The sequence below is a fragment of the Bubalus bubalis genome, chromosome 4 (genome assembly GCF_019923935.1).
Source record: "Bubalus bubalis isolate 160015118507 breed Murrah chromosome 4, NDDB_SH_1, whole genome shotgun sequence".
Classification (NCBI taxonomy): domain Eukaryota; kingdom Metazoa; phylum Chordata; class Mammalia; order Artiodactyla; family Bovidae; genus Bubalus; species Bubalus bubalis.
This window is the reverse complement of record NC_059160.1, coordinates 18,717,816-18,744,993: the sequence shown is the minus strand read 5'-3', so window position 1 is coordinate 18,744,993 and position 27,178 is coordinate 18,717,816. Positions and strand designations below refer to the sequence as shown.

At 43.3% G+C, this 27,178-nt stretch overlaps 2 protein-coding genes across 4 annotated transcripts in view; one reads left to right on the top strand and one right to left on the bottom strand.

Annotated features, from left to right (window-relative positions):
- Positions 1 to 27,178, bottom strand: part of RIMKLB (ribosomal modification protein rimK like family member B) — a 129,160-nt gene that overhangs the window by 59,848 nt on the left and 42,134 nt on the right. The gene's annotated exons all lie outside the window — the stretch shown is intronic.
- MFAP5 (microfibril associated protein 5) lies at positions 10,096 to 22,210 on the top strand. 3 transcript variants are annotated; one of them, XM_025283165.2, is made up of 10 exons: positions 10,096 to 10,219; positions 10,370 to 10,503; positions 10,980 to 11,039; positions 12,576 to 12,611; positions 15,562 to 15,606; positions 16,491 to 16,526; positions 18,077 to 18,106; positions 19,009 to 19,096; positions 20,040 to 20,113; positions 21,775 to 22,210. In XM_025283165.2, exons 1-10 carry the CDS (start codon positions 10,119 to 10,121, stop codon positions 21,885 to 21,887), a joined length of 717 nt encoding a protein of 238 aa, XP_025138950.2. In that variant the 5' UTR covers positions 10,096 to 10,118; the 3' UTR covers positions 21,888 to 22,210. The 3 variants fall into 3 exon arrangements, with proteins under 3 accessions (XP_025138950.2, XP_044796989.1, XP_025138947.1); XM_044941054.1 differs by lacking the exon at positions 16,491 to 16,526 and adding an exon at positions 16,084 to 16,116; XM_025283162.2 differs by lacking the exon at positions 10,096 to 10,219 and adding an exon at positions 16,084 to 16,116 and having other exon boundaries at positions 10,358 to 10,503.

Here is a 27,178-nt window from a genome sequence, read left to right as displayed (position 1 = left end):
AATGTCAGAGCAGGTCCAGAGAAGTGATTTGTCGCCCTCTTGTGTTCAGTCTTAGGAAATACAGTTTCTCCCCTACACTGCTGCTGCTGCTGCTGCTGCTGCTGCTGCTAAGTCGCTTCAGTCGTGTCCAACTCTGTGCGACGCCACAGACAGCAGCCCACCAGGCTTCCCCATCCCTGGGATTCTCCAGGCAAGAACACTGGAGTGGGTTGCCATTTCCTTCTCCACTAAGCATCTGTATTCTGAGGCACAAATAGGAGTCCCTGGCTTGGTTTTGGGCATGCAACAGTGAGCAAAACATCTGCCCACAATAAGCCCACATTGTGGTGGAGACACTCAGGAAAACAATTGAAAGCCGAGCTGAAAAGGATGAGTAGAAACTGGAACTGCCCGAAGCCTGATGTGGAAGGACCACAGGCCTCATGAACTGGGACGTGGAAGTGAAACTGGAACCAAATGCCGACTGTAAATTGTATCTTATAACTTATTAAATACGTTTGCTCCGTAAAAAAAAAAAAAAGAAAAAAAAAAAGAAAAAGAAATTAGCCAGATGAACACAAGGGTTGTTATTGTAAATTGGTATATTAAGGATTTTGGGGGAGGTGGTACAAATGGAATGGAGTATGTACAGCGGCTTAGAAGCAACAAGAGAACTTGGAGCTTTTGCAGAACTGTTAAGTCAGTCAGTGTGGTCGGAAAGCAATATGCAAAATGGGTTGGGGTGCTTGGATTGGAGCACTGGTGGTGAGAGATGGAACTAAGAGGTTCTATCTGTGTTCTAAGGATAATGATATGCCTCTAAGATTTTTAAGTCAGGATGACCTAAGTTGAGTAATGCTATAAAAATTACTCATAGTGCTGTGTATTACCAATTAAGGTGAGGAAATTGGGAGATGAGTTGAGACTGTTAGAGTAATGACTTGGACTGAACTGGGGTGGTGATGGAAATAAGAGAGAAAACGGATGTATGTGTATGTGTGTGAGTGTGTGTGTGCGTGTGTTGGGATTCAGGGTAAGAGACAAATTCAGGGATGACTCACATGCTTCATCTGGGTGATGGTGGCAGATTTCTAGAATGAGAGGGGCACCAACCAATGCAGAGAATGACTCAATTTTCCATATGCAAAAATAAGGCAATTTACTTTACATTTATTCACATGTCTTTCTTGGGCACCGTCCCGTATTATAGAGGGTGGAAAACTAAAAACTACATACCCTAGACTCTCTTATAGCTAGAGTTTAAATGTGGTTTACATTCCAGCAACCGAGAAGACTTGCATTGAAAGCCACTTAAGTGAAGAGAGAGGCAGGGAGGGAAGATGCATTTTGCTAGTGTGGATTCTAGCAGAGCCTGTGTGCTTCTGTAGACTGAGTGGTGATATCTCAGCATGCAAGGTGGCCTCCAGAAGATGGGTACTGGTCTCTTGGAGGTTACTGCTAGGAGTCTGTTCTTTAGCTTCCCCACCTCTGCCGCCCCCACCCACCCTTTTCTGCTTAAATGATCCTGCTCTCTCTAAGATAAAGCCTGACGGACTCAAGGTGCCAATGAAACATCCAACTAGAGATGCCTATTTTACTTTCAGGTGTAGAAGAGACTGAGGTATAGATCTGGGAGCAGAAGCAAAAGATGGTAAATAGAGACACAGGAGTGGGGTACAGTCAAGAGACAGGTGTCTGCGGAAGAAACTTGAACACTTCCAGCAATGAAGTGTAAGCAGCAGAACAGTGTCGGATGCCGCACAAACCAAAGACTGAACTTTTTCTATCTTATTGAGCATACAAGAGGTCTTTAGAATTGTGATGAGAGGGAATTAGGCTTCAGGGAAAGGACAAAACACAAATGTTCTTTGGCTCTTACCTAATCTGTTAAAGATTCCATTTATCCTTGTGACACATGTGTGCTCTGCTGTGCTTAGCCCCCTCAGTTTTGTCCAACTCTTTGCAACCCCGTGGACTGTAGCTCGCCAGGCTCCTCTGTCCATGAGGATTCAATAGGCAAGAATTCTGGAGTGGGTTGCCATGTCCTCCTCCAGGGGACTTTCCCTACCCAGGTATCGAACCCAGGTCTCTCTCATTGCAGATGGATTCTTTACCATCTGAGCCACCAGGGAAGTCCTGTGACACTTTTTTTTTTTTTTTTTTTGCCACTCCTCTCATCAAGGAGAGAAGTCTATTTCTCCTTCCCTTAATTTGGAATTGAGACCCTGAAGACTTCCTTTACCTGACAGAATATAGTGGCAGTGATGCTGGGGAACTTGTGAGGCTGAGACCTGGGATTCCCCTGGTGGCCCAGTGGTTAAGAATCTATGCTTCTACTGCAGGGGGCACGGGTTTGATTCCTTGTCGGGAAACTAAGATCCCTCATGCCCAGGTGGTGGTTTAGTCCCTAAGTTGTATCCGACTCTTGCGATCCCATGGACTGTAGCCCACCAGGCTCCTCTGTCCATGGGATTCTCACTGGAGTGGGTTGTCATTTCCTTCTCCGAGGGATCTTCCCAACCCAAGAATTGAACCCGGGTCTCCTGCATTACGGACTTCCCTGGTGGCTCAAATGGTAAAGCGTCCGCCTACAAGGTGGGAGACCCAGGTTCGATCCCTGAGTAAGAAAGATCCCCTGGAGAAGGAAATGGCAACCTAATCCAGTACTCTTGCCTGGAGAATCGCATGGATGGAGGAGTCTGGTGGGCTACAGTCCATGGGGTCGCAAAGCGTTGGACACGACTGAACAACTTCACTTCACTCCTGCATTACCGGCATATTCTTTACGAACTGAGCTACAAGGGAAGCCCTCTCATGCCCAGCAGCATAGCCAAAAAATAAAAAACTGAAAACAAAGTGAAGGAGATCCTAAGAGATCTGCACCTTCTTCCTTTGCCTCTTGGGATGTTTCTTCTCTCGACCAGGGCCATGTTGTTGGAAGCCCAAGTGAGTCAGCCGTAGATACAACATAGATGATAACTGAGGCTTTTGCCAGCAGCCCCATCAGAGGCTCGTTTCCGTGGGCAGCCAGCACCAGAGAGCCATGAGTGAGACCATTTGGGATTTTTTAGCCAACACCATGTCAAGCAGACTTACTGCCTGACCAATGTACAAAATCATGGAAAATAATAAGCTGTTTTTCTTTCAAAATCCTAAGTGTCAGTGTGGTTTGTTAAAGATCACTCTTATGGGAACTAGGGAGAAGGATCTTCAAGTGGAAAGATTATCAAGGTTCAAGATAAGAAAGATAGCCTTGTACTTCTGCCCAACCCAGAAGTCCATCTCAGGACAGCTCTGAAGGCCTCCTTCACTTATACCAGAAAATGCAAGGGGTGCAGGTGAACCCAATAACAAGCAAATTCCAGGACTTCCCTGATGGCTCAGTGGTAAAGAATCCACCTACCAATCTAGGAGACATGGGTTTGATCCCTGAACTGGGAGGATCCCATATGCCTCTAAGCCCACGCTCCACAACTATTGAGTCTGTGCTCTAAGAGCACAGGAGCTGCAACTGTTGAAGTCCTCATGCCTAGAGACAGTGCTCCACAACAAGAGAAGCCACAGCAAGGACAAACCTGCAGACTGCAACTAGAGAGTAGCCTCTGCTCACCAGAACTAGAGAAAGCCCGTGCAGTAAAGAAGACTCAGCACAGCCATGAATAAAATTTATTTTTATATATTAATAATAAAAAAACCCAAAACAAGCAAATTCCAATTTTCCTGTCATGAGATTCAGATCTAACTTTACTAATCATTCAATCCATCTGTGTTTCTAGAAATACATCAAATCACTCTACTATCTCCAAGGAAAGCATTTCTAGAACTTTCCTTAGAAAATGTTGTGAGTAATATAAAAGCAAAACAATATCTGTTTTATTTCTGTTCTATTCCAACTGCATATTAACAGAATGGCTGGAGTATAGGAAGTCTGTTGACTGATTAAATGAATTTTAATTATTCATGGCCTTATATTCAGGAAATCTCTCTAAGATATCATCTAAACTAACCTCCAAAAGAAATTCATTTTTATTCTGCCCTAATTTTTGTGGAAGTGATAAATATGAAGCTACCAAAATCTTCAAAATAGTATACATTAAAAAACTATTAAATTCCTCCCTCAGGCTTTCTGCTCCAGGCAGAGTAACAAATTCCTTTGGTTCTTGACTACAAACTGGATGTTTTAGTTGTCAAATTCTTTTCTATGGAAGCTCATAAGATTTTCTACATTTCAAGTAAGTTATAGTACTAAATTATAGAAAGTCTTCTTTAATTTTTTAATTTTAACTTTATTTTATTGGCCACAAGGATTGTGGGATCTTAGTTCCCTGACCAGGGGTCAAACCTGCATCCCCTGCTTTGGAAGCAGAGTCCTAACCACTGGACCACCAGAAGTGAAAGTGAAGTTGCTCGGTCGTGTCCGACTCTTTGCGACCCCGTGGACTATAGCCTACCAGGCTCCTCCGTCCATGGGATACCCTAGGCAAGAGTACTGGAGTGGGTTGCCATTTCCTTCTCCAGAAGGAAGGACCACCAAAAGTCCCTAGCAAATCTAGATACAAAGTGAATATTAAAGGTGATTCTATGGTTTCTGTGTGATTTCTTTCTTTCTCCCACCCTCTTTTTTCTTTTCTCCCTTATCTCTTCTTCCTTTTCATCTCTCCTTCCTTTTCTGTATGCTTTCCTATGAATGTACTAATTTCAAAAGGATGTATTTAATTTATGTAGCCCAATCACACTTTTTAACACAGTGCCTAGCATATGGTAAGTGCTCCATGAACATTAGTATATATTAACACTAGTGTATTAAACTAGTGTATATTAATAGCCAACATATTATACTAGCTAGGGCTTCCCAGGTGGCACAGTGGTAAAGAATCTGCCTGCCAACGCAGGAGATGCAGGTTCAATCCCTGGTTTGGGAAGATCCACTGGAGAGGGACATGGCAACACACTCTGGTATTCTTGCCTGGAAAATTCCATAGACAGAGGAGCCTGGTGGGCTACAGTTCAGGAGATCACAAAGAGTCAGACTCAACTGAGCAACTGAACATATGTATTATACTAGCTAATTTAGTATTTCATCGGAGAAGGCAATGGCACCCCACTCCAGTACTCTTGCCTGGAAAATCCTATGGACGGAGGAGCCTGGTAGGCCGCAGTGCATGGGGTTGCTGACGGTCGGACACAACTGAGCGACTTCACTTTCACTTTTCACTTTCATGCATTGGAGAAGGAAATGGCAACCCACTCCAGTGTTCTTGCCTGGAGAATCCCAGGGACGGGGGAGCCTGGTGGGCTGCTGTCTATGGGGTCGCACAGAGTCGGACAAGACTGAAGTGACTTAGTAGCAGCAGCAGTATTTCATAATAGTATAATTGTATTAATGTGATTTTATTATATACTATTTAGTTGGAATACAATAGTTTTATGATGCATTCTTATCTACTTAGCAGTTTAAAACATTTATTTTCCCAAAGTTTCTGTTGGTGAGGAAGCCAAGCACAGCTTTATTGCGTACCTCTGGCTGAGGGCAGCTCACTAGGCTATAGTCAAGGTGTTGGCTGGGGCTGCAGTCTTCCAGGCCAACTGAGAGAAAATCCATTTCCAAGTTCATTCACACAACTGTTGGCCATGACCTTCTCTATGGAGTGACTCACAGCGGCAGCCGGGTTTGCTCAGGGAAAACAAGCAAGAGATCGAGAGAGCACCAGCCCTAAAAGCTGAAGTCTCTTTGTAATCTCTTCTGGGAAGATATAGTCCATTGCCTCTGCTGTTATCTTATTGGCTAGTAGTATATGTAGGGGTGAAGAATAGAACGTGGGGATCACCAAGGACCATCCTGTAGGTGTCCTGGCTCATACCATCTATTAAAATGCAAACATATAAATGTGCTATTTTACTAGCTGTTGCTATTTGAGAATAATTATATACATGAGAGTTCCCTGGTGGTCCAGTAGGTAAGAATCTGCTTATCATATTGTAAACCAATTAGCCTCCAATAAAAAAAAGAATCCGCCTGCCAATGTAAGGCACACAGGTTTGATTCCTTGTACCCGGAAGGTTCCACAGTGCCACAGGATGACTAGGCAGCTGCTCCACAAGTACTGAGCCCTTGCCTAGAGCCCATACTCTGCAACAAAAGAAGCCACTGAAATGAGAAGCCCACACACCACAATTAAAGAGTAGCCCAGCTCGCTGCAACTAGAGAAAGCCTGTGTGCAGCAACAAAGATGAAAAAATTAAATAAGAACACTGCGTTAAAAAAAAATTATACATTGAACTTTCCTGGATGTCTTTCATATTTTTGAATTCCAGACTTTGTTTTCATTTCTTTCCTGATGAGTAGAATGAGAAGATAGAGATTTCCTATCAGTGAACAAGGTATTTGTCTTATTTTGTGTGTCTACAGCGAATTTTATCGGTTATTCAAATTTATTTGTTGTGAGTTCCATTTCAGGAAACCTGACAAGAGTTCTGAACCTGGATCAAGTATTTTATGTTTGCACAATTGGTCGAGAGGAGCAGGGCAAGGCCACCACACCTTCTGAAAATGATGAGACAGAAGCACTCGTCACATGTTTAACATGCACTGATTTCACAGCCCTGCTGCCAAAATCCCTTTATTTCTGGAATAAACTGATTTCTATACCTGTTTCCTCTAGCTCTATTCCCCTCCCTTTGGATCAAAACATTGGTTAATTATTTTACTGGCTGAACTCCTGTATCCTCTCAAACTACTTTCTTTTCTAGAACTTTCCCCTCGACTTTTTTTTTTTTTTTTTGCATTTTTTGAATGTTTATATCTCAAAATATTTCCAAGTCTTCATCTCAACTCAAATGAACAAATTTTGAGTTGCTCTGTGCTAATCATTATGTCAGCCAGAGCGGAGTAAGGACCTCACAGTGTAATCAAGAAGACAGACACGTAAAAGAATATAATAAAGCTGATGCCACAATGATAAAAATAAAATGGAGAGGTAGCTCAGTAGAGGGAAATAATTGACCTTTTTAAACAATTGTCTTTTATGTGGACCATTTTTAAAAGTCTTTATTGAATTTGGTACAATATTGCTTCTGGTTTATGTTTTGGTTTTTTGGCCTCAAGACATGAGATCTTAGCTCTCAGACCAGGGATTGAACCCGCACCCCCTGCATTGGAAGGTGAAGTCTTAACCACTGGACTGCCAGGGAAGTCCCTGGTTAACTCTTCAGAAGCAGAGGGGACCAGGCAGAGATTTCTGGGAAGAGCAGCCTTGGGGCTGGGTTTTGATGTGCGTATAGGTATTTATTTTTGTGTTTCCCTGGTGGCGCAGATGGTAAAGAATCTGCTTGCAATGCAGGAGACCCAGGGTTGATCCCTAGGTCGGGAAGGTCCTCTGGAAAAGGAAATGGCAACCCACTCCAGTATTCTTGTCTGGAGAATTCCATGGACAGAGGTGCCTGGCAGGCTACAGTCCACGGGGTTGCAAAGAGATGGACACAGCTGAGTGACTAACACTAACACTTTCACAGGCCTTTACTGGAGTTGGGAAAAGGATATTTCAGAAAGGAAGGAACGGAAAGTGCAAGGCATGGAGGTGTAAAGAGCAGAGCATTGGAGAGGTGCATGGTTACTAAGACAAGGGAGGCTCTCCCTAGCCCAAGATCTCAGAGGACATACGTTTGTTGGCGCTGAAGGCCTCCGCTGAGTCCATCTCTTAGTTTGGCTGTTACCGTTTTATTGCTTCATTCTGCTACACACAGCACTCCCCCACCCCCCATCCCCACCTCATATAACCCTCCTCCTTTCCTCTCCTCCCTTTTATGGGATCTGTGTGTGTTTAGGCCCTGGATTTAATTTAGTTGGATCGTACCGCAGTAATAACGTTTCTGTACATTTGCCCAGAGGCCTTCAGCTAATGGGTGTATTCTTCACAGGCCAGTAAACAGATGAATAAACCAGCACACAGTCTTGCATCTCTGCCTCCCTTCTCGGTCTTTGCATTTTACCCATTGTCCACCAATTGGAGACCTCTTTTGAAAAACTAGTATTTTCCTGGCTCTCTCAGACATGAGAATGCCTGCCTTAAGTCGCTTCTGCACCTGCCAGTCAATTCCTCGGAGGCCTTTCCTGTGTCCTTGACCTGCAGCAGCTCCAGCTTGTATTGGATGAGTATACGGACTGCAGCTCAGGGAGGTCTTCCCTGGGGAGAGTCTCAGCTCACGTCTCTGGGTGGCCGTTGCTCATTCCTGGGCCATGGGTGCTGACTTTGACTTGATGTAATTATAATGATAACCATCAGAGAAAAGTAAATCTGAAGCTCTCTAAGGTCATGAATAAGAAATCAACCCAAGTCCTTGCAAATAAATGACATCCTTAAAGGATCAGCAAGAATACAGGGTGGTTTCTGCTTTCACTAGTTCCCGCCTTCTTTCCAGCTTCCCCTTTCCCTTCCTTCTGAGGTCCCACTCGCTGCCTGCCTTCTCCCTCTGCTTGCTCTGAACATTCTGTCCCTGTTTTCTCAGCTCTAACTTCAGACTCCCCGCCCCCTGGGACCCCAGGAGAGCGCCCCCTCCTACTGCCTGGGGAGGCTTTCCGGACATACAGTCTTACAGTCTCTGGCTGGGCCAGCAAGTTGAGGTCATTGCCGGCCCTGCCAAACGACTGGCGGGAGTTCAGTTCCTCCATCTGTCTGTGCTTCACGGAAAACATGAGTGTGTCTAGGCCCTCTATTGTGCGTCCTGCCTGAGTTCTGCTCTGCATCTGCTTTCGTTCCTTCCCCACACCCACCACCCTGCCTTTCCTTGCTCTGGCTCTCCCCAGACATCTGTTTTGCAGCCTCTGCACTCTCGTTATGGAGCAGATGGAAAAAGATCAAGTTTTGGACCAGGCTGGTGAGGAAGACTTGGGTTTAGTCCACAGATTTGTTCTAGGAACTAACCAGAACCCGTGTAGTTCAGAGATGGAGCAGGTACAGCTTCCAAAGAGAAACCGCAGGTGCTATTTGCTTCTTTCTATGTCCATAGCTCTTCCTTCCTCAGGACCGCTTCCTTCCTTCCTTCCTTCCTTCCTTCCTCCCTTCCTCCCTTACATCATTAATTTTCTTCTTTCTTCTGGTCTGTAACACATTAATATTATCTGCTCTGTCTACCTGTGCTGGCGCTGGTGCTCAGTTGCTCAGTCATGTCCAACTCTTCATGACCCCATGGATGCCCACCAGGATCTTATGTCCATGGGATTCTCCAGGCAAGAATACTGGAGTGGGTTGTCATTTCCTTCTCCAGGGGATCTTCCCAACCCAGGGATCAAACCTGAGCCTCTTACATTGGCAGGCAGATTCTTTACCACTGAGCCACCTGGGTCTACCTGGATGCTTCTCTAATTTAGCTGTTCAGGGAACGGAATATAGACTAAGGAAGCCAACAGATAACTTGAATTTGACACCCTGCTAGTGCACCTAAGGTCAACCATTTTTCAGATTTGCATTTCTGTCATTCAAGTTTATTCTTGCTGAAGTGGAGATGTTGTAATGGTCTAAGCACGAGAGTTTCTAGGAATAAGAGCAAAGACAAAGTTTTTATAGCGCCTGGATCAGAGAAAGTGTTATATACATATTATGTGATATGATGGGAAATAAAGCAAGCAGAATGAACTTGGCTCCCAATTTTCATTGGCCTTCTGATGGCATTTTTGTCCTCAAAGGCAAGAAACCAAGATTTTTAACATAAGCTTAAACAAAACCAAAAGACAGCCTAAGGCTGTCTTCTCTCATGGAGCTCCTCCACATTACAAAAGGATGAGGGTCCTATATTCCTTAACTTTCCCTAACCCTAAGACAGCCAGCCCTTCTCCTGGACAAAACTCTGTGTGGTGTCTGTTTGCTTGGATGTGGCAATAAATGAGATTATGGGGGTGGGTGGGGGGAGGCTAAATGTGTGGGTCAAGAAGAGGAAAAGAAAAAAGAGAGACACGAAGAAACAAAGACATTTGGGGGAGCAGAATTTTAAAAAGACAAAAGTGAGAAAGGGGGTTGGAAGAATGATTCAAATATGGAAGACAGCCAGAGACACAGAAATGGATTCCGGGGGTTTGTTTTTTTTGTTTTTTTCTCTCTCTTTAGGTAAAAAGTAACCCAAGGACAAAGTGAGACTGGGGCCAGATGGTGGTTCATGGAAGAAAGGCATATATGAGATTGAGCCAACCCGTCAAGGGAGCAGCACCATCTCTCATCAGTGTGATCATAACCTTTGGAACGAGGGTGTGAGTGACTGCAAAGCCCCATCGCCCTTATCCTCCCCGCATCATAGTAGCACTGAATCAAACTCCTCTAGCCTGGCTTTCCCCCTCCCGCCCTCCCTCCCTCTCTCTCTCTCTCTCTCTTCCTTGCTCTCCCTCATCTCATTGTTTCAGAGTAGGCCAAATTCGAAGTCCTTTCCAGGGAGTGGCCCTGTTCATCTTACACCCCAGCCAAAGTGGAACAGAGAAGGAGAGAGACACATTCAACAACCAAAGGGCTCGGTGGAAAGAGCAGAGAACCATCAACAGTGAGTGGCTTGGATTGTCTAAAACCCTAAATAGACAGAGGGAGGGGGGGTGTGTGTGTGTGTGTGTTAAAGGGCTGGAAGCAGAAAATGGAGAATGTCACTGATTTAGAATTGAACAGACATCCCAATTATCCATGGAATTCAAATGAGGAGAAACTTAGATGAGCAGATATTATTTTTTTAAAAAAGTAACAGATATCAAAACAAAAGTTTAGATACTAGGGTTTAAAGAGGCCATAGGGTGGATGGGGGGGTCCATCAGTATAAAATTTCCTGAAATGCTGGGAAAGAAGGGGTGAGAATGATGGCAAATGATCACAGAAGAGAGTTTGAAGAAGTGTTGGAAGAAAAGAGAGGAAGGGTCTGAGACTTATGGGGGACCAGGAAAGACCTTGGAAAGCAAGGCATCCTACAGATATGCTTGCCTGGAGCGGAAGTGCTGATCACAGTCTCCACTCTCCCCACTCACCTGTCAGACATGGTGTTCTTCGGACCCAAAGTGCTCCTGCTTCTCACCACCCTCATCATGTCCTCTGGTGAGTCCCTACCTTTTTTTCTTTTCTCCCTAAAATGTCAGCTCCTCTAGGTGGGTGGAGGTGTATGTTAGAGGGAGGGTGGAGGCGTATGTTAGAGGGAGGATGGAAGGAGGCTGAAGGGGAATGGGAGGAGAGATGCTTGCTATTTAATTCTAGAATTTCCCATTAAAGAGAAGTAAAAGAACACAGGGAGTTCCTTGGCAGTCCCCTGGTTAGGACTCTGCACTCTCACTGCCAAGGGCCTAGGTTCAATTCCTGGCTGGGGAACTAAGGTTTTGTAAGCCTTGCAGCATGACCAAAAAATGAGAGAGAGAGAGAAGAGAAGAAAAGACTTTGCGATTAGAGGGATGTGATTGGAGATGACCTCAGATCTGGGGAAAGGCAGGCAGCCTGAGAGTTATGAAATTAAAGCAAAACTAAGATACACACAAATGCATATTAACCAAGAGGGCCACTCTCATAAATATACAAACAGGGAAACAAATACCAAAGGAGGAAATTCCCTGGTGGTCCAGTGGTTGGGACACAATGCTTTCACTGCCGTGGCCCGGGTTCAATCTCTGGTCAGGAAACTAAGATCCCAGCAACACCACCCCCCCCCCAAAAAAAAGAAAGCAAAAGGAGAAGCTGATGTATCCAATTGTGTACCCAGACATAAGGACCTCCTCACAAGAAACTCAAGTTTAAACCATGAAGAAGGGGTTTCCCTGGTGGCTCAGCGGTGAAGAATCTGCCTGCCCTGAAATGCAGGAGCCATAGGAGATGAAGGTTCAATCCCTGGGTCTGGAAGATCCCCTGGAGGAGGGCATGGCAACCCACTCCAGTATTCTTGCCTGGAGAATCCCATGGACAGAGGAGCCTTACGGGCTACAGTCCATAGGGTCACAAAGAGTCAGACTGAGTGACTGAGCACACACCACGTCTTAAAACTGTCAAGGAAAACAGTGGGGATATATTAACCTAACAAACACAAGCACCAGACTCACACAAGCAGATTCACGTGCACACGAAAATGTTGCCACCTCTATAGGCAAAAGGAAAATGATCTTCATAGATTGCACAGAATTAAACTAGATGACTGGCCACTCTGTGAACCTTGGACTTTCCAAAAAAAAAAAAAAAACCTTACTCTTTTTTTTTTTTTTTTAATTCTGCCCAACACAGACTGAGATAATCATTTTGGGCCTTTTTCAGTAGTGTAGCTGGAGGGGCTGGCTGTGGGGACAGAAGGACAGGCCATCGGGAAGGGCTGCCGCCTGTGGGTGGATCAGGACCCCACCCCTTCTGAACAGACTGAGAGCAAGAGGCCTCTTGAGTCAGGGCTCCCCTTTGTGCTCAGCAGTCTCCTGTCTTTGAGTGCTTCCGGGTCTGTGTGTAATACTAACAGTCTGCCTCTTTCTATATGGAGCTGTAACAGAAATAAAACATGGCAAGATAAAGTACAGCAATTTTCCCATCATTTTCTGGTTCATCTCAGAAAAGCTTTATGAAGTATAGAGCTGGAAGCATTCACATACTTCTCCTTCCTTTGTGCAGGCCGGATACCCCTAGGGGTCAGCGGACAGCGAGGAGGTAAGTGATCCCATGGATCTGGGCTCTGTTGGGGTTCTTATCAGGACAATGGAACCAAATGGTCAGAGTTCCAAGAATTTGTCATACCATACAGAGATGAAGTGCCAAGGTGTGTGAAATAATAGAAATGAATTCAACAATCTTGTCATCCCATTCATAAAACTTTCTCATTCACTACTGAAATAACATCACTCAAATCTTCTCTATGTCCGTCTCATTTCCACACCCTCGGATAACGCCTGCTACTCCTAACAGGATTTTCCTATCCATGTAAGAGTGGAAAAACTAAAATGCAGACAGAAAAAGAAGTCTTCCCAGTCCTATAGAGAAATTGTGGCTCAATGAGACAGAATCCGTAAGTTTTGGCTTCCAAAGGTCCGCTTCCTTCAGCTCGATTCAATATCTGCAGTTGCCTCTTGGCATCAACATAATTATAATTTCTCTTGTTTTTCCCAACCCTTGAGAGCACTACAGTATATAACCCTTTAATAAGTCGAAAGATCTAATGAGTAGGTCACAACTGGTGCTTTTAACGAGTTAAGATAGACTAAAATAAAAACAGAAAAACAGAGTACCCTGGGGACTGGTGGTCCACTGGCTAAGACTCCATGGTTCCAATGCAGGCGGGCCCAGGTTTGATCCCTGCGCAGGGAACCAAAACCCCCATGCCACAACACAACTAAGATCCTAAGAGCCTGAACTAAGGCCTTGCACAGCCAAAATAAATATTTCTTAGAAGATAAATAAAAATAGAGTAGACTGCAAGTAGATTACAGAAGTACTATTTTTACTCTTCTTTCAGTTTTATATGTATATACTGGCTCACAATATAATTTCTTACTGTGCATCTTGGTAGAAAAATAAAAATACAGAAAATCCTTTTCTCTGTTCTGGTCTGAATCCATACATTCTTGAACCCAGATTTTATTTCAGCCCTGTGCTGTGCTGTGCTCAGATGCTCAGTCGTGCCTGACTCTGTGTGACCCTATGGACTGTAGCCCGCCAGGCTCCTCTGTCCATTGGATTTCCCACGCAAGAATACTGGAGTGGGCATCCATTCCCTCTTCCAAGGGATCTTCCCAGCCTAGGGATCGAACCCATGTTTCCTGCATTTCAGGCAGATTCTCTGTCACTAGAGCCAGCTGGGAAGTCCCAGCACTAGCACAACTACAAATCCAAATTCCTTTCTTTGGGCTGGTTAAGGTCCAGTCCTATTTTATGACTTCGTGATGCTTTTTGAGCAGAAATATTGTAAGAGCTGATGAAAATGTCTCCATAAGATTCCTTCTCAGAAAACATTCATAAGTCCTTAATAAAGCTGTTATGGAGGTAGCTCATGGAAAAGGTGGGTAAACTGAGGGATATACAGAAAACTAGCACTGTGCCTGAAATTCTAAAAACACAGCTAGGATATTCTCAAACCCTTTGTTCACCCACTGCTTCCTCTATTTCCGTGAGTGGTTGGACTGGAATGTAGCTGGAGAGAAATGGAAACAGGACAGGAATTGGCTACACCCCGGAGAAAATCCACTCCCTTCTTACAGCCTCTGGAATGAATCGGGTCAGTGGTTTTTCATTTATCCTGTGGGACTGGAGCAAACTTGAATTCCTTTTTATCAAAATCTGCTCGGAAAGAAGAAAGCTTATGTTAAAAAGTGTTAAAAAAAGATGTTAAAAAGGTTCCTGTCCCATTTGATGCCTTTCTATCTGGAATTTTTTTCTAAAAGATGAGTGAGGAATAAGCAGGGGAAATTCCTTTAAAATGTTTTGTGTTTTGCTTCTAGTACAAGGATCAGTAACTCTGATATGCTTTATAAAAATGCTATTCTCACCAGATTGTAAATCTGACACTTGCATGCTGACCTCAAGCAAAGTATTACGTGGATTTGCTGACCTCTAGTGGGTAAAACCGATAATGACTATAAGCCTTTTACAGTGAAGGTTCATTACAGATGGGAGGTTTGTTAAACGTCTAGTTCTTCACACTGCTTTTTTGTGTTGCTTATTAAAGCAGAGACTATTTGTTTCAGGAGTTGCTGTTATGTACAGTTTCAGATGAAGTTTTCTTAATTTATCCGAATATCTTCCATCTTAAGACCTGGACCATTTTTTACTTCTTTTGTCTTTACTTTCCAAGGGTCAAGAGCAAAGCATCGCCCCTCCTCTCCTCTCTACCTCACTTGTCACTGTGAGCATCCGAAAACGACCAATGTAACCTCTTGTGAACTCTGTGTAGAGAGAATCATCAGACTGATATCCAAAAATATCAAAATCACGAATGTCAAAAATCACAGTCTGGGGATTTCCCTGGTGATCCAGTGGTTAAGATCCTGCACTTCCGTTTCAGGGGGTGCCAGTTCAGTCCCTACTCGGGGAACTAAGATCCCACATGCCCAGTAGCACAGTCAAAAGATTTAAAAAAAAAAAATCACAGTCTTTTTGAGAAAGACAATTTTCATTTAAATAAGTATCACAAAGAGGTCATCAGCCCATAATAACTATCAACAAGCTCTATGACCTTGGATGAGTTATTTATTCTGCTGATGCTCAGTTTTACCATCTGTAAAGCAAGCCCATAGTAATCCCTAACTAGCTGTATCAGTTATTATCTGTTAGGATGAAGTCATTCTTGCAGTCCAATGCTGAACCAAAGTTTAATCAGTAGACTATCTAATGGCCACGTAGTTCATTCATTCCTCTCAATAAGAACAATAGGAAAGGGACAGTCTAGGGTTAGGATTGTATGAGTATATTCATGGGAGTAGGAAAAGTGTGACATTTGTTTGGGTTACAGGGGAAAGGACTTTGATTGGGAAACAAAGAAAAATCCTTTTAGGATCTTACTACATGATGGCTTCTGTGCTTGACAATTTCACTTCTTGGGAGTGCAGGGGTGGGGGATGAGGGGCAGAGAATGCTCAGAAAGTGTTTTCTGATTGTTTTTATGCAGATGATGTGACCACAGTGACTTCAGAAACATTCACAGAAGATCCTAGTAAGATATTCTTTTATTTCCTTGCTCTCACACTGTGGCTAGAAGGATTCAGGATGATGTCTGTATGAAGTAAGAGGAAGACTATTAAAGAGTTTCAGTGACGTCCCTGGTAGTCCAGGTAGACTCCACGCTCCCAATGCAGGGTGCCCAAGTTCTGTCCCTGCTCAGAGAACTGGATCCCTCATGCTGCAACTAAGACCTGGCACAGCCAAATAAATAAGTATATTTAAAAAGAGAGAGAGACGGATTCAGAGCCCTGTTGTCTATGTTAGATGCCACCAAGGCTATAAACATGCCCAATCTTTTTGCCGCTTCCTTTTCCTTCTGTGATAGTCCCTTATAGTTCCCCCCCGAGAGTCCGCGTTCTTTCGCTTCAATCTTGCCTCCTTTTAGATCATCATGCCTCACCCTGTTTTTCCCTTTGCTGTTTTTCCTGCTTGCGTTTTTCCATTCCCTGCATCCATCGTATCTTTGCAGATCTGGTGAATGATCCTGCTACAGATGAAACAGGTAGGTTTCACTCCAGCTCTTAAAAATGGCATGTTTCATGTTAATAGTCACAGTATTTATTCTAGCTCTTGAATTAATCTTATAATTTTTATCACTGGAAAGGGGATGAAAGAAAAGATGCTCCTGGCCCCCTAAAAAAGGGAAGCAAAGTGGATTCATAGCTTTAAAAAACATACATAAAGACTTCCAATGTCAACAGGCCAAATAATGCTCAAAAAAATTATCTTCAATGAACTCTCTTCCCCTGGACACAATATAAAAAACCCAGCCATTGCCTCAGCTTTTTCCTGTTACCCACATTCTCCCTCCTGCACTCTGCCTTCCCCTCTGTCAATCCGGAGCCCTTCTCACATCACTGTTTTGTGCCTTTTCAGTTCTGGCTGATATCAAGCCTTCCACCGATGACCTGGGTGAGTTCAGATCTGGGACCTCAGGGCCACGGGGGCTGTTCTGGGCTTCCCGCAATACCCATGATGGAAGACAGTACAGCTGGTGAAGAACCCTAAATAGGACTACATATTAGGCAGAGCATTTGCCCAACGGTTTAATTTAAATTAATGATATGTTTGAGCCCCTAACAAGCAAGAACCGTGGTTTGATGCATAAACTGCCAAGGTTTGATTTTTCTCTCCAAGTTTCCAAGATTGAATGGGTAAAGGTAAAGGTGAACAAAACTGATTTTCTTCTAAACATCTTTTGTCTAACAGATGAGATAAGACAAAGGAATGGATAATTTTATTCAGTTTCACCAAACATATATAATCAAGCAAAAGAAGCTGTGAAATCTCAGAGTCCTTGATTATATTCAGTGTTGAGAGTTAAGAAAGGCTTTTCTGAAGGGCACATTGACTAGGTTGATTCCTGGAAAACAAATAGAAGTGAATTAAATGAATGGAAAGGCGAAGAGCTTTCAGGTAAAGAAAACAATATGGGCAAAGGCTTAGGATGGAAATGAAAACCAGCCAGAGAACAGTTCATGCAAAGGAAAGTTCTAAGCAGATTATTGAACTGGAAAGCCAGCAAGAACACTGCTGCCTAGTCCCAATAAAATATGATGTCCTGAATTATTTTGTTAGAGGTATGGGAGAGAAATGAGCTGTCAGGGAGCAGAGACTGTTGAGAGGAAGTCCAGTTTTCTATTAGATAGATGGTAGCTATTGGGTGGATGGTAGCACCATTCACTGAACATTTTGAATTGGTGAAGGGAAAGAAGGCAGTTTGAGATATGGAAGGATCTTTAAAAAAAAAATCCATGAGCTCTTCCACAAAATGGCAGTTGTATTTGTAGACCTGGTGCTTATTAGAAGAAAGTTCTGAGCTAGACATAGAAGTTTGAGAATTCTCAGCATATAAACCTGTGATTGAAACCATGGGAGCCTGGGTTCAATCCCTGGTAGGGGAAGTAGATCCCATATGCCACAGCTAAGAGTCCACATGCCCCAGTAAAGATCCTGCATGCTGCAGCTACGAACCAGTGCAGTGGAAACAAAGAAATGGGGGATAGATGAGATCACCCAGCTAACATTCTTCCTATAGTATCCTATTAGCAACCCTTCCGATAACATTTTACAGGTAACTCCCGTGGTTAGTCCATTTCTTCAAGATGCATCTTACTCCTTGACTTACTCTCCATTCTACAAACTCAACCAGTATTTAACTTGCCCCTAGGTTAGGACTGGGGCTTCCCTGGGGGCTCGGGGGTAAAGAAACCACCTTCAATGCAGGAAATGCGGGTTCGATCGCTGAGTCGGGAAGATCCTCTGGAGAAGGAAATGGCAACCCACTCCAGTATTCTTTCCTGGAAAATCCCATGGACAGAGAGCTTGGTGGGCTACAGTCCACAGGGTTACAAAGAGTTGGACATGATTGAGCACACATGTGGATCTCAAGTAAGGCATGACAGTTACAGGGCAGTGACTTCTAGAACCAGTAATAACTGAATAAAATTTCCTCCTTTCAGCCTCACTCAACGACAAAAATACTACCACAGGTATGATTGTCTTTTGCCTGTCTTTTTCTTAAGCTTTTTTTTTTTTTTCTTCCTGAAGATTCCTAATCTCCTTGTTCTTGGGAGAATACTTGGTACATCTTCTAGTTTTATTTCCAATTCTTTCTCAAAGAATATTTGTAGTCTTCTTCATATCCCTCCCACCCTACCTCAGTGTCTATGAGTTCCTGTTCTAAAGGTCATGGGGAAAAGATGGGATCACTACTGCATGTTCCCAGAACAGTCCTCTCCATAAACTAACTTTGAACATCATCTGTTTGTTAGTGGGTCAGGAAGTGACCTCAAGGACTCAGCATTACTGTAGATGTCATGCTTTCTCTAACATACTGATAATTCTGATGTGCAGCTAGGGTTAAAAACCACCAATAGAGAAATAGTGACCCACTTTAGAATTCAAATTCTTCAGAATATGACTGTTAGCATTTCATCTTTCATGTTGCCACCTGTCTAACCCTAGAAGGACTTTTTCCTAGAAGAACCCACAGGGACTATTTTATTCTCTTTCCTTTCAGGTAGGGAAGCACCTAAATTTCATTGTTTAGCCAACATCTATTATTGCTTTGTGGACTTCCCTGGTGGCTCAGCTGGTCAAGAATTAGCCTGCAATGCGGAAGACCTGGGTTCAACGTCGTGAAGATCCCCTGGAGGAGGGCATGGCAACCCACTCCAGTATTCTTGCCTGGAGAATTCCATGGACAGAGGAGCCTAGAGGGCTACAGTCCATGGGATCACAAAGAGATGGACATTATTGCTTTGTATTGCTTACAGGAAGAACATACCCCAGCTTACAGTGATCCTCTGTAGAGACTACAGTAGGTTTTCCCAGCTCTCTCTCTCCTCCTCCATTCCTCTAACCATGTGTTTTTTATGGTGGGTATATTCAGAGTGCCGGGATGAGAAATTTGCCTGCACAAGACTCTACTCCGTGCATCGGCCAATCAAGCAATGCCTCCATCAGATATGCTTCACCAGGTAAAGGGTCCCATATCACCCAGAGAGCTGCCCATGATAGCGCTTTCATGTCAGTAACCATTTAATGAGCACCCGCTCTGGAATTTCAGCCTCTAAGGGGGCAGAAGTTTTAAGCATCACCCTTTAAGCTATTCCGAAGGTGCCAATTAGAACCTAGAGTCTGCACAGACTTAAAGAATGAACTTATGGTTGCTGAGGAAGGATGCAGGTGAGGAATAGTTAGGGAGTTTGGAATGGACATGTACACATTGCTGTATTTAAAATGGAGAACCAACAAGGACCTAAGGTATAGCACAGGGAACTCTGCTCAGTGTCATGGAGGAGAATGGATACGGGTATATTATGGTTGAGTCTCCTTGCTGTTCACCTGAAACTATCACAACATTATTAATCAGCTCTACCCCCAAGACAAAATAAAAAGCTTTCTTAAAAATAAAAATACTTTTAAAAAAAAGCAAATAGACTTAAGACCTGAGAAATAAGTAATGGGAAGTGTATTATGATAGAAGGAAAAAAGAACCTTGAGTCTGGATTGAGGCACACGGAACAGCTTAACTAACAAATGTAGATGCTGAAGGCAAGGATGGTGAGTACTAGAGGAAGGATGGTCATGAGGGAAACACTGGTTTATCAAATTCATCACATCCGAGAAATAAGCTGGAGCTGAAGATGCAAGTGTGAAGGTAGAAAATAGTAGGGAGTAGTGTGGGAAATATTAAAGCTTGAGTCTAGGTGGAATGTGCAAAGTTGTAACTAACAAGCATGATGGATACCATTCTATCTTCTACACTACTTGGGTAGGGGTGGGAGTGGGAAGTCTGAAATACTTAAGGAAATCCAGGTATTTCCAGGAGTTAAAAGAGGCATCTCAGGCAGAGGCTAGTTCTCCCTCTCAATGCTTTTTCCATGTCCTTCTTGCACCATGACATTGGATCTATGGCAGTTCACGGCGTATGTATGTCATCAACAATGAGATCTGCTCCCGTCTTGTCTGTAAAGAACACGAAGCTATGAAAGGTAAGACTAGCTTTGATGGGGAGGAACAATAATGAGAGCAACTGATAACTGGGGCAAGGTGCTAACAGATCCAAGATGTGGCTGTGGAGGAGGGGCTTTAGGCTGCTCTCTGACTTCCATCAGTTCCTGCTCCAACTAGTTCCCCCAATAAACAATATGAAGAAAGCACCATGTTTGGTATATTCATAACCCTCAAAGCTGCTGTACAGTGCAGGAAGTTCAGCTCTGTGTTCTGTAATGACCTAGAGGTGTGGAATGAAAGGAGGAGGGAGGGAGGCTGAAGAGGGAGGGGATATATGAATGCATATAGGGCTTCCCTGGTGGCTCAGCCATGAAGAACCCATCTGCCAATGCAGAGGATTTGGGTTTGATCCCTAGGTTGGGAAGATCCCCTGGAGAAGGGAATGGTAACCCACTCCAGTATTCTCGCTTGGGAAATCCCATGGACAGAGTAGCCTGGCAGGCTACTCAGTTAGACATGACTGAGCAAGTAAACAAAACATAGCTGATTCACTTTGTCATACAGCAGAAACACAGCATCATAAAGCAATTATCTTCCATTATTAACATTAAAAAATTGATAACCCTTAAGAAAGCATGGCTAAATCCCTTTCCAACTAGACAGAAACCCCTAACTTCTCTTATGTATAGATAGTGCATTCAGATGCTCTGCTACTTTGAACATCATTCACCAGAGATGAAAAGCCAAGTCCACTATTACAAATAACAATCTCTACTAGTCCTGCAGCCACGTTCATAAGCCCAGGTGGGGAAAAAACCACTAATTTAGAGGCTATAACATTTGGATACATAAAAAGTCACTTGGACATTGGCTGAACACCAGCTACCTTTACAGTAGTCTACCAATTCCAAGAACAATTTCCCTTGCTTATTGTGAAACTTCAGAGGTAGAGCAAAGTAGAAAGATTTTATTAAAAAAAAAAATTACAAGAGTCCAGATGTGTGGTTAGACCCTATGTATGGTGTGAAAACACTATTTCTCACCTTCCCCTGGCCCAGCCCCAGATGATGGCTGCCGTCGTCAAAGTCACCACACGCAAAAGCCACTCTGACTCAGCTGCCGGCCTTGCACCAACCCCCTCTGAGTAAGAGCTGTACTTAACTTCGCAGAAGGAAACTTACCCCTTGCCTTCATTGGCTCTGCAAGCCACCTGCAAGGGAAGCACCTTGACACTGAGGATGAGTATCTGGGACTCGAGGCACTTTCAAGTGTCTCGGGGGACTTGCTAAAGTTAGCCATTTGCACACAGTAAACACTTTTGAATGACTGGACTTCATTTTTTCCCCCCTGCTGTTTAATAAGTCTACAATTAGAAGAATTGGGAGCAAGGTGTGAATAAGAACTGACCACCTGTGCTCAGTTCTTTTGCATCCAGTCTTTCATTTTCAACTACATTCTTGAAGCAGGTATTTCAATGCTTGTTTTGCAGAAAAGGATGGTGAGGTTCAGAAAAGTCAAGACTCTTTCTGGTAGGGAGTAAATAACCATTAAGTTACAGATCCCAGGTTCTAACCCTGATCTATTTCTCTTCAACCCTTTCACTGCACCACCCTGCAGTCTCCTCTTTCTTCTTCTCTTTTCTTGGAGCCCTGGCCACCTTCCTACATTCTCATCTCAACATGCTCTCCTTCTCTTCTAGATGAACTCTGCCGTCAGAAGGCTGGTCTGCCCCCAAGGCGACTCCGACGCTCCAACTACTTCCGCCTTCCTCCCTGTGATAATGTGAATTTGCAGGGACCCAGTGGTCTGTGATCAACCAGGAAGAGGAAGGAAAGAATGTGTGGGTGGGAGGGAAATCCTTGTCCAACCATTGTCAGCTAACCCATAGACATGAGTAGTTCTTAAACCGATCCCTTTGCAATGTCTAGCTTTTGCCCCTACTTCTTCATTTTTCTTTTTACCCGCTTTGTCATTTCTCAGTATATAACATATAGTTTTTGTAGTATTGCATGGTTTTGCTTTTTCTCCATATCATAGACCTGGTAGATAAATGACTAATGTGTCGCTTAGATAGAAACATTCTATGTACAATGTCAAGAGAAAATAAACTTGAATAAAATTATTAAAAATATTAACTACTGAATCTGTTTGAGATAGATCTTAGGGGGGAAGATGCTATCACAGTCAATCTCAACTAACTATAGAACGTCAATATTTTACATTCAAGCATTTCCTAGATTAACTCCCCATTCACTTACATGGTCCTCTTTACTCCTACTATTTTGCTGGATTGTCCTAAGTTTTGCCTGGTATGTCCTCTTTCTGTTGTTCAGTCACTCAGTTACACCCATGGACTGCAGCACACCATGCTTCCCTGTCCTTCACTATCTCCTAGAGTTTGCTCAAACTCATGTCCATCAAGTCAGTGATGCCATCCAACCATCTCATCCTCTGTTGTCCCCTTCTCCTCCTGCCTTCAATCCTTCCCAGCAACAGGGTTTTTTTCCAATGAGTTGGCTCTTTGCATCAGGTGGCCAAAGTGCTGGAGCTTCAGCTTCAGCATCAGTCCTTCCAATGAATATTCAGAGTTGATTTCCTTTAGGATTGACTGGTTTAATCTCCTTGCAGTCCAGGGGACTCTCAGTCTTCTCCAGCACCACAGTTAGAAAGCATCAATTCTTTGGGGCTCAGCCTTCTTTATATGCTCTCTTTATGAGAAGGATTATGGTAATTTTGTAGTTCTAGAAAGTACTCCAGAGACAAGAGTTATTCAGTCCTACTATAAAGACCCAAAATGTTGTCTTCTGCTAAGCTCAAAAGTTGAGGCTAGAGAGAGGAGTACACCAGGTATAAAGGTATCCAGTTTTTCATGCAGTTAGTTATTCAATCACCAAGCAGAGCTAGAAAGTCTTATGTAGTATTCTTTGCGGTAGTAATGGGGTTAGCCCACCTCCACCTCCACCTCCACCTCCACAAGTTAATCAGACAGCTTAACATGAAATCAGATCATTTCTCTGAAGTTCCTGGAGCTGTTGCTACTTCTTTTATCCTCATCACCATAATCTAGAGATTATCATGCAGATGGATTCTGGAATAATCTGATTAGGGGCCAAAGAAGGGAATTCAGACCTGAATTTTAATAGGCAAATATAAAGTATACTCAATGGTTTACAGAGAAGAGTAAAAGAAACACAATATTCAGACAACCTGCATTCTTATCCTGGCTCTGGCAGGAACCAGGTAAACTCAGATCAGTCAGTTTCCCTCAATATTAAGCCCCGGTTTAATTGCCCCATCTTTAATATGGAAGAAATTTATGTTTATTCAGAGGTTTCTTTTCATTCAAAGATGAGATTTAAATGCATTGTTCATATTGCTTGAAGCCTAGATGCAGTCTAATTCACAACTATCATGTCTGCTTTAAAAGAAGAGAAATACTCTATATTAGGACAACAGTCCACAACGTCATAGAACAAAACCATATTATGAGTGACACATTAAACATCATGGATACTTTCATCGAGATAACGCAGTACCTTTCCAAAAAAGCCAGTGGAATTCAAATAGAAACGAGAGGACTTTGAGACAGTTCTATGTGGCAAAAGTCCACTTGGTAAGGGTTGGATTCCTTCCACTTTGCAGAAAAACTACCAATACGAGGACTAGATTCTTGCTGTCAAGAAGCATTTCCTTCTACAGAGTATCTTCCCGACGCAGGGATCAAACCCAGGTCTCCCGCATTGTAAGCAAGACGCAAGACACTTTACCGTCTGAGCCACCAGGGAAGTCTGAGTCACCAGGGAAGTCTGTTAAGAAGCAGCTTAGTTTAATAGGATTTGCACAACTGATTAAAGAGAAATACTAGGAAAAAACCCTTGAGGCATGGAATCCTTGCCTCAGTCCCTCAAAGAAGATGTACTTGTATACAGACAGAGTCCATGGATATTGTAGCCAAAGGAGAGAGGTTTCAGAAGGCACCGCGTTTCTGAGAACCATTTAAGAGCCTCTTCATGAAACTGACCCTTACTGCACATTGGCTGAGAGGGGGCATTCCCACCAGAAAGCACCCCAATCCCATTATTGTACATATTGCAAATTAGACATTCAAAATAAAACTTTTTCCAACTTCCTTCTCAGAGGACAGTGATCTCCTTTGGTCTATTTTTCTTTTCTATGTTTAGAAAGAAGACCTGAACTTGGGCTTTTATCTCCCTTTGAAAGCTGAGTAGCAGCATCGCTCACATATCTTTGCTCTGCTCTTCTCCATCTTTTGCCTCCTTCCTTGACCACTGGTTCCCCAACATTACAAACTTGTTTACTCTCCCCCAGATGTGGCCCACTCCTCTGTTCTCCAGAAAGTTCTTTCTTTTCTGTCCCCTTCAGTCTTACGGGATGCAGTTTCATGTTTCACCCTTCCTTTTCTTTTGCATCAAATTCCTGTGCTTTGCCATTTCTCGCTCTTCTGATGTTCTCTGCTTTTGTCTTCTTCTCCAAGTGGAAAGCAACACTTTTAACTCACTTTTCATCCTTGCTTTCCTCCCCCTTACAAAGGCTTGTTTTCTCTCATAACTTTGCTCTAAGAACAGTCCCAGGGCAGTTTCGGGAGGTTAGTTTTGGTTCCAGTTTTCTTTCCCTCTGTCCTGTCTTCCCCATTACAAAATTCCATCCACCTTTTTGGTACAGCCAGGACAGTGTGGAGGTTCCTTAAAAAACTAAAAATAGAACTACCATGTGATCCAGCAATCGTACTACTGGGCATAATCTGGGGAAAACCATATATCAAAAAGATATATGCATCCTAATGTTCATTTCAGCACTATTTAAAATAGCCAGGATATGGAAGAATGCCCATCCAACAGAGGAATGGATAAAGATGTGGTGCATATATACAATGGAATATCACTCAGCCATTAAAAAGGATGGTGCCATTTGCAGCAATATGGATGGACCTAGAGATTGCCATGCTAAGTGAAGTAGGTCAGAGAGAGGAGCAATATGGTGTGACATCCCTTATATGTGGAATCCAAAAAGAAATGGTACAAATGAACTTACAAAATGGAAACAGACTCAGAGAACAAACCTATGCTTGCGAGGGGCAAGGATTGGGGAAAGAAATAGTTAGGGAGTTTGGGATGGACATGTACATCATACATATAGATGGACATATACTGCTATATTTAAAATGGATCACCAACAAGGACCTACTCTATAGCACAGGGAACTCTGCTCAATGTTATTTGGCCACCTGGATGGGAGAGCAGTTTAGGAGAGAATGGATACATGTATATGTACGGTTGAGTCCCTTTGCTAAACACCTAAAACCATCACAACATTATTAATTGGCTATACTCCAAAACACAATAAAAAGTTTAAAATTTCATTCACTTCCTTTTTGTTGCTGTTTACTCTCAGCCCATTTCAGGTCCCTGGTATTCTAGTTTTCCTCCCTTGGTCCACCCGAGAAAAAGATTTGAAAACATTTTACTCTTTATGGTATTAATATTATTCTTTTCAAGGTGAACACAAATGACAACCTTCTTAAGCAAGGAACTTCTGATGAAAAAAAGTTATTTGAGGGAATTCTTGGGGGTCCACTTCCACTGCCAAGGCCCGGGGTTCAATCCCTGGTGGACAACTAAGATCCTGCAAGCCTTGCTGCATGGCCAAAAAGAAAAAATTATTTGAACTGAAACAGTGGATATTTAGTGTTGGAAATAAAAGATTTGGTAAAAGTAACATTGGGCTTCCCAGGTGGTTCAGTGGCAAAAAATCTGCCTGCCAATGCAGGAGACAGGGGTTTAATCCCTGGGTAGGAAAGATCGCCTGGAGAAGGAAATGGCAACCCACTTCAATATTCTTGCCTGAAAAATTCCATCAATAAGAGGAGCATGGCAGGCTACAGTCCATGGTGTTGCAAAGAGTTGGAAATGACTAAGCATGCCTGCAAAAGTATCATTAGGCAGTGATGATTATCTCTTCCTGGCACCTTGAACAGACAGACTCAGCTGCCTGTACACCTCATCTTAAAACAAAACAAAACAAAAAAAAACATGTTTTCTTCTTGTCTTCTTTTCCAAAATTGTTCTGAACCTAACTTTCCCCCATCATTTCATGCATGTGACTGAAATAAATTCTCTTTCTTCTTTGAATGAAGAAGTTCTGGAGATTCAAATGTGCACTCTACTCGCTAAAAAGAGCTCCTTGCACACTTTCTCTGAGTATTCATTTGACTCATGGTGCAAAAAGCTGTCTCCCCACTTCTGGACCTTTCTTTTGATGTCCCCAAGCAGTATGTGCTACCAGCCACAAACTCCTCCCCCTCCACAATGCCTGGCGCTCGTTGCGAAAGTTGATGTTTACACCTGATCAGAAGGTGCAAGCAACTTTGCTTCCTTCTGTACAGAAGCAGCTGGAACACACTGAAAAGAGTTGGAACACACCTGAATAGAAAGAGAAGTTGGAAGAGCACCAGAGAAGGGGGAGTAGGGGATGGCAGAGTGTCAAGAGATTGACACCAGAGAAGGGGAACCCAGAGGCTAGAAGGTGGAAATTCACAAATCTGTCTGGGAGAAATGTGGTGGAGGATCTGAGTTCCATACCAACCCATCTGGAACCTTACAGGGTAGAGGGAACACTGGGGAGGCAAACTCTGGGAGACAAAGATTTGGTTAAAAACACAACACTCCAGGGATTCCCTAGTGGCTCAGTGGTAAAGAATCCGCCTGCCAGTGTAGGAGATATGAGTTCAATCTCTGATCTGGGAAGATCCCACATGCCACAAGGTCACTAAGCCTGTGTACCACAGCTACTCAGACTGTACTCTTCAGACTGTACTCTTGAGCCCGTACTCTGCAACGAGAAGCCACCAAAATGAGAAGCCCATGCACTGCAACGAGAGAGTCGCCTCCATTCACTGCAACCAGAGAAAAGCCCGTGCAGCAACAAAGACCCAGAAGAGCCAAAAATAAATAAATTAATTAAAAAATACAACATTCTAATAAAAATTGAAATCCTTGTGTGTCTTAGCACTTTTCACTAACCAAGCACTAGCGAAAGTGACTTGACTTTCTCTGTGGTAGAGAGAGAAACAGGTGGTCACAGTT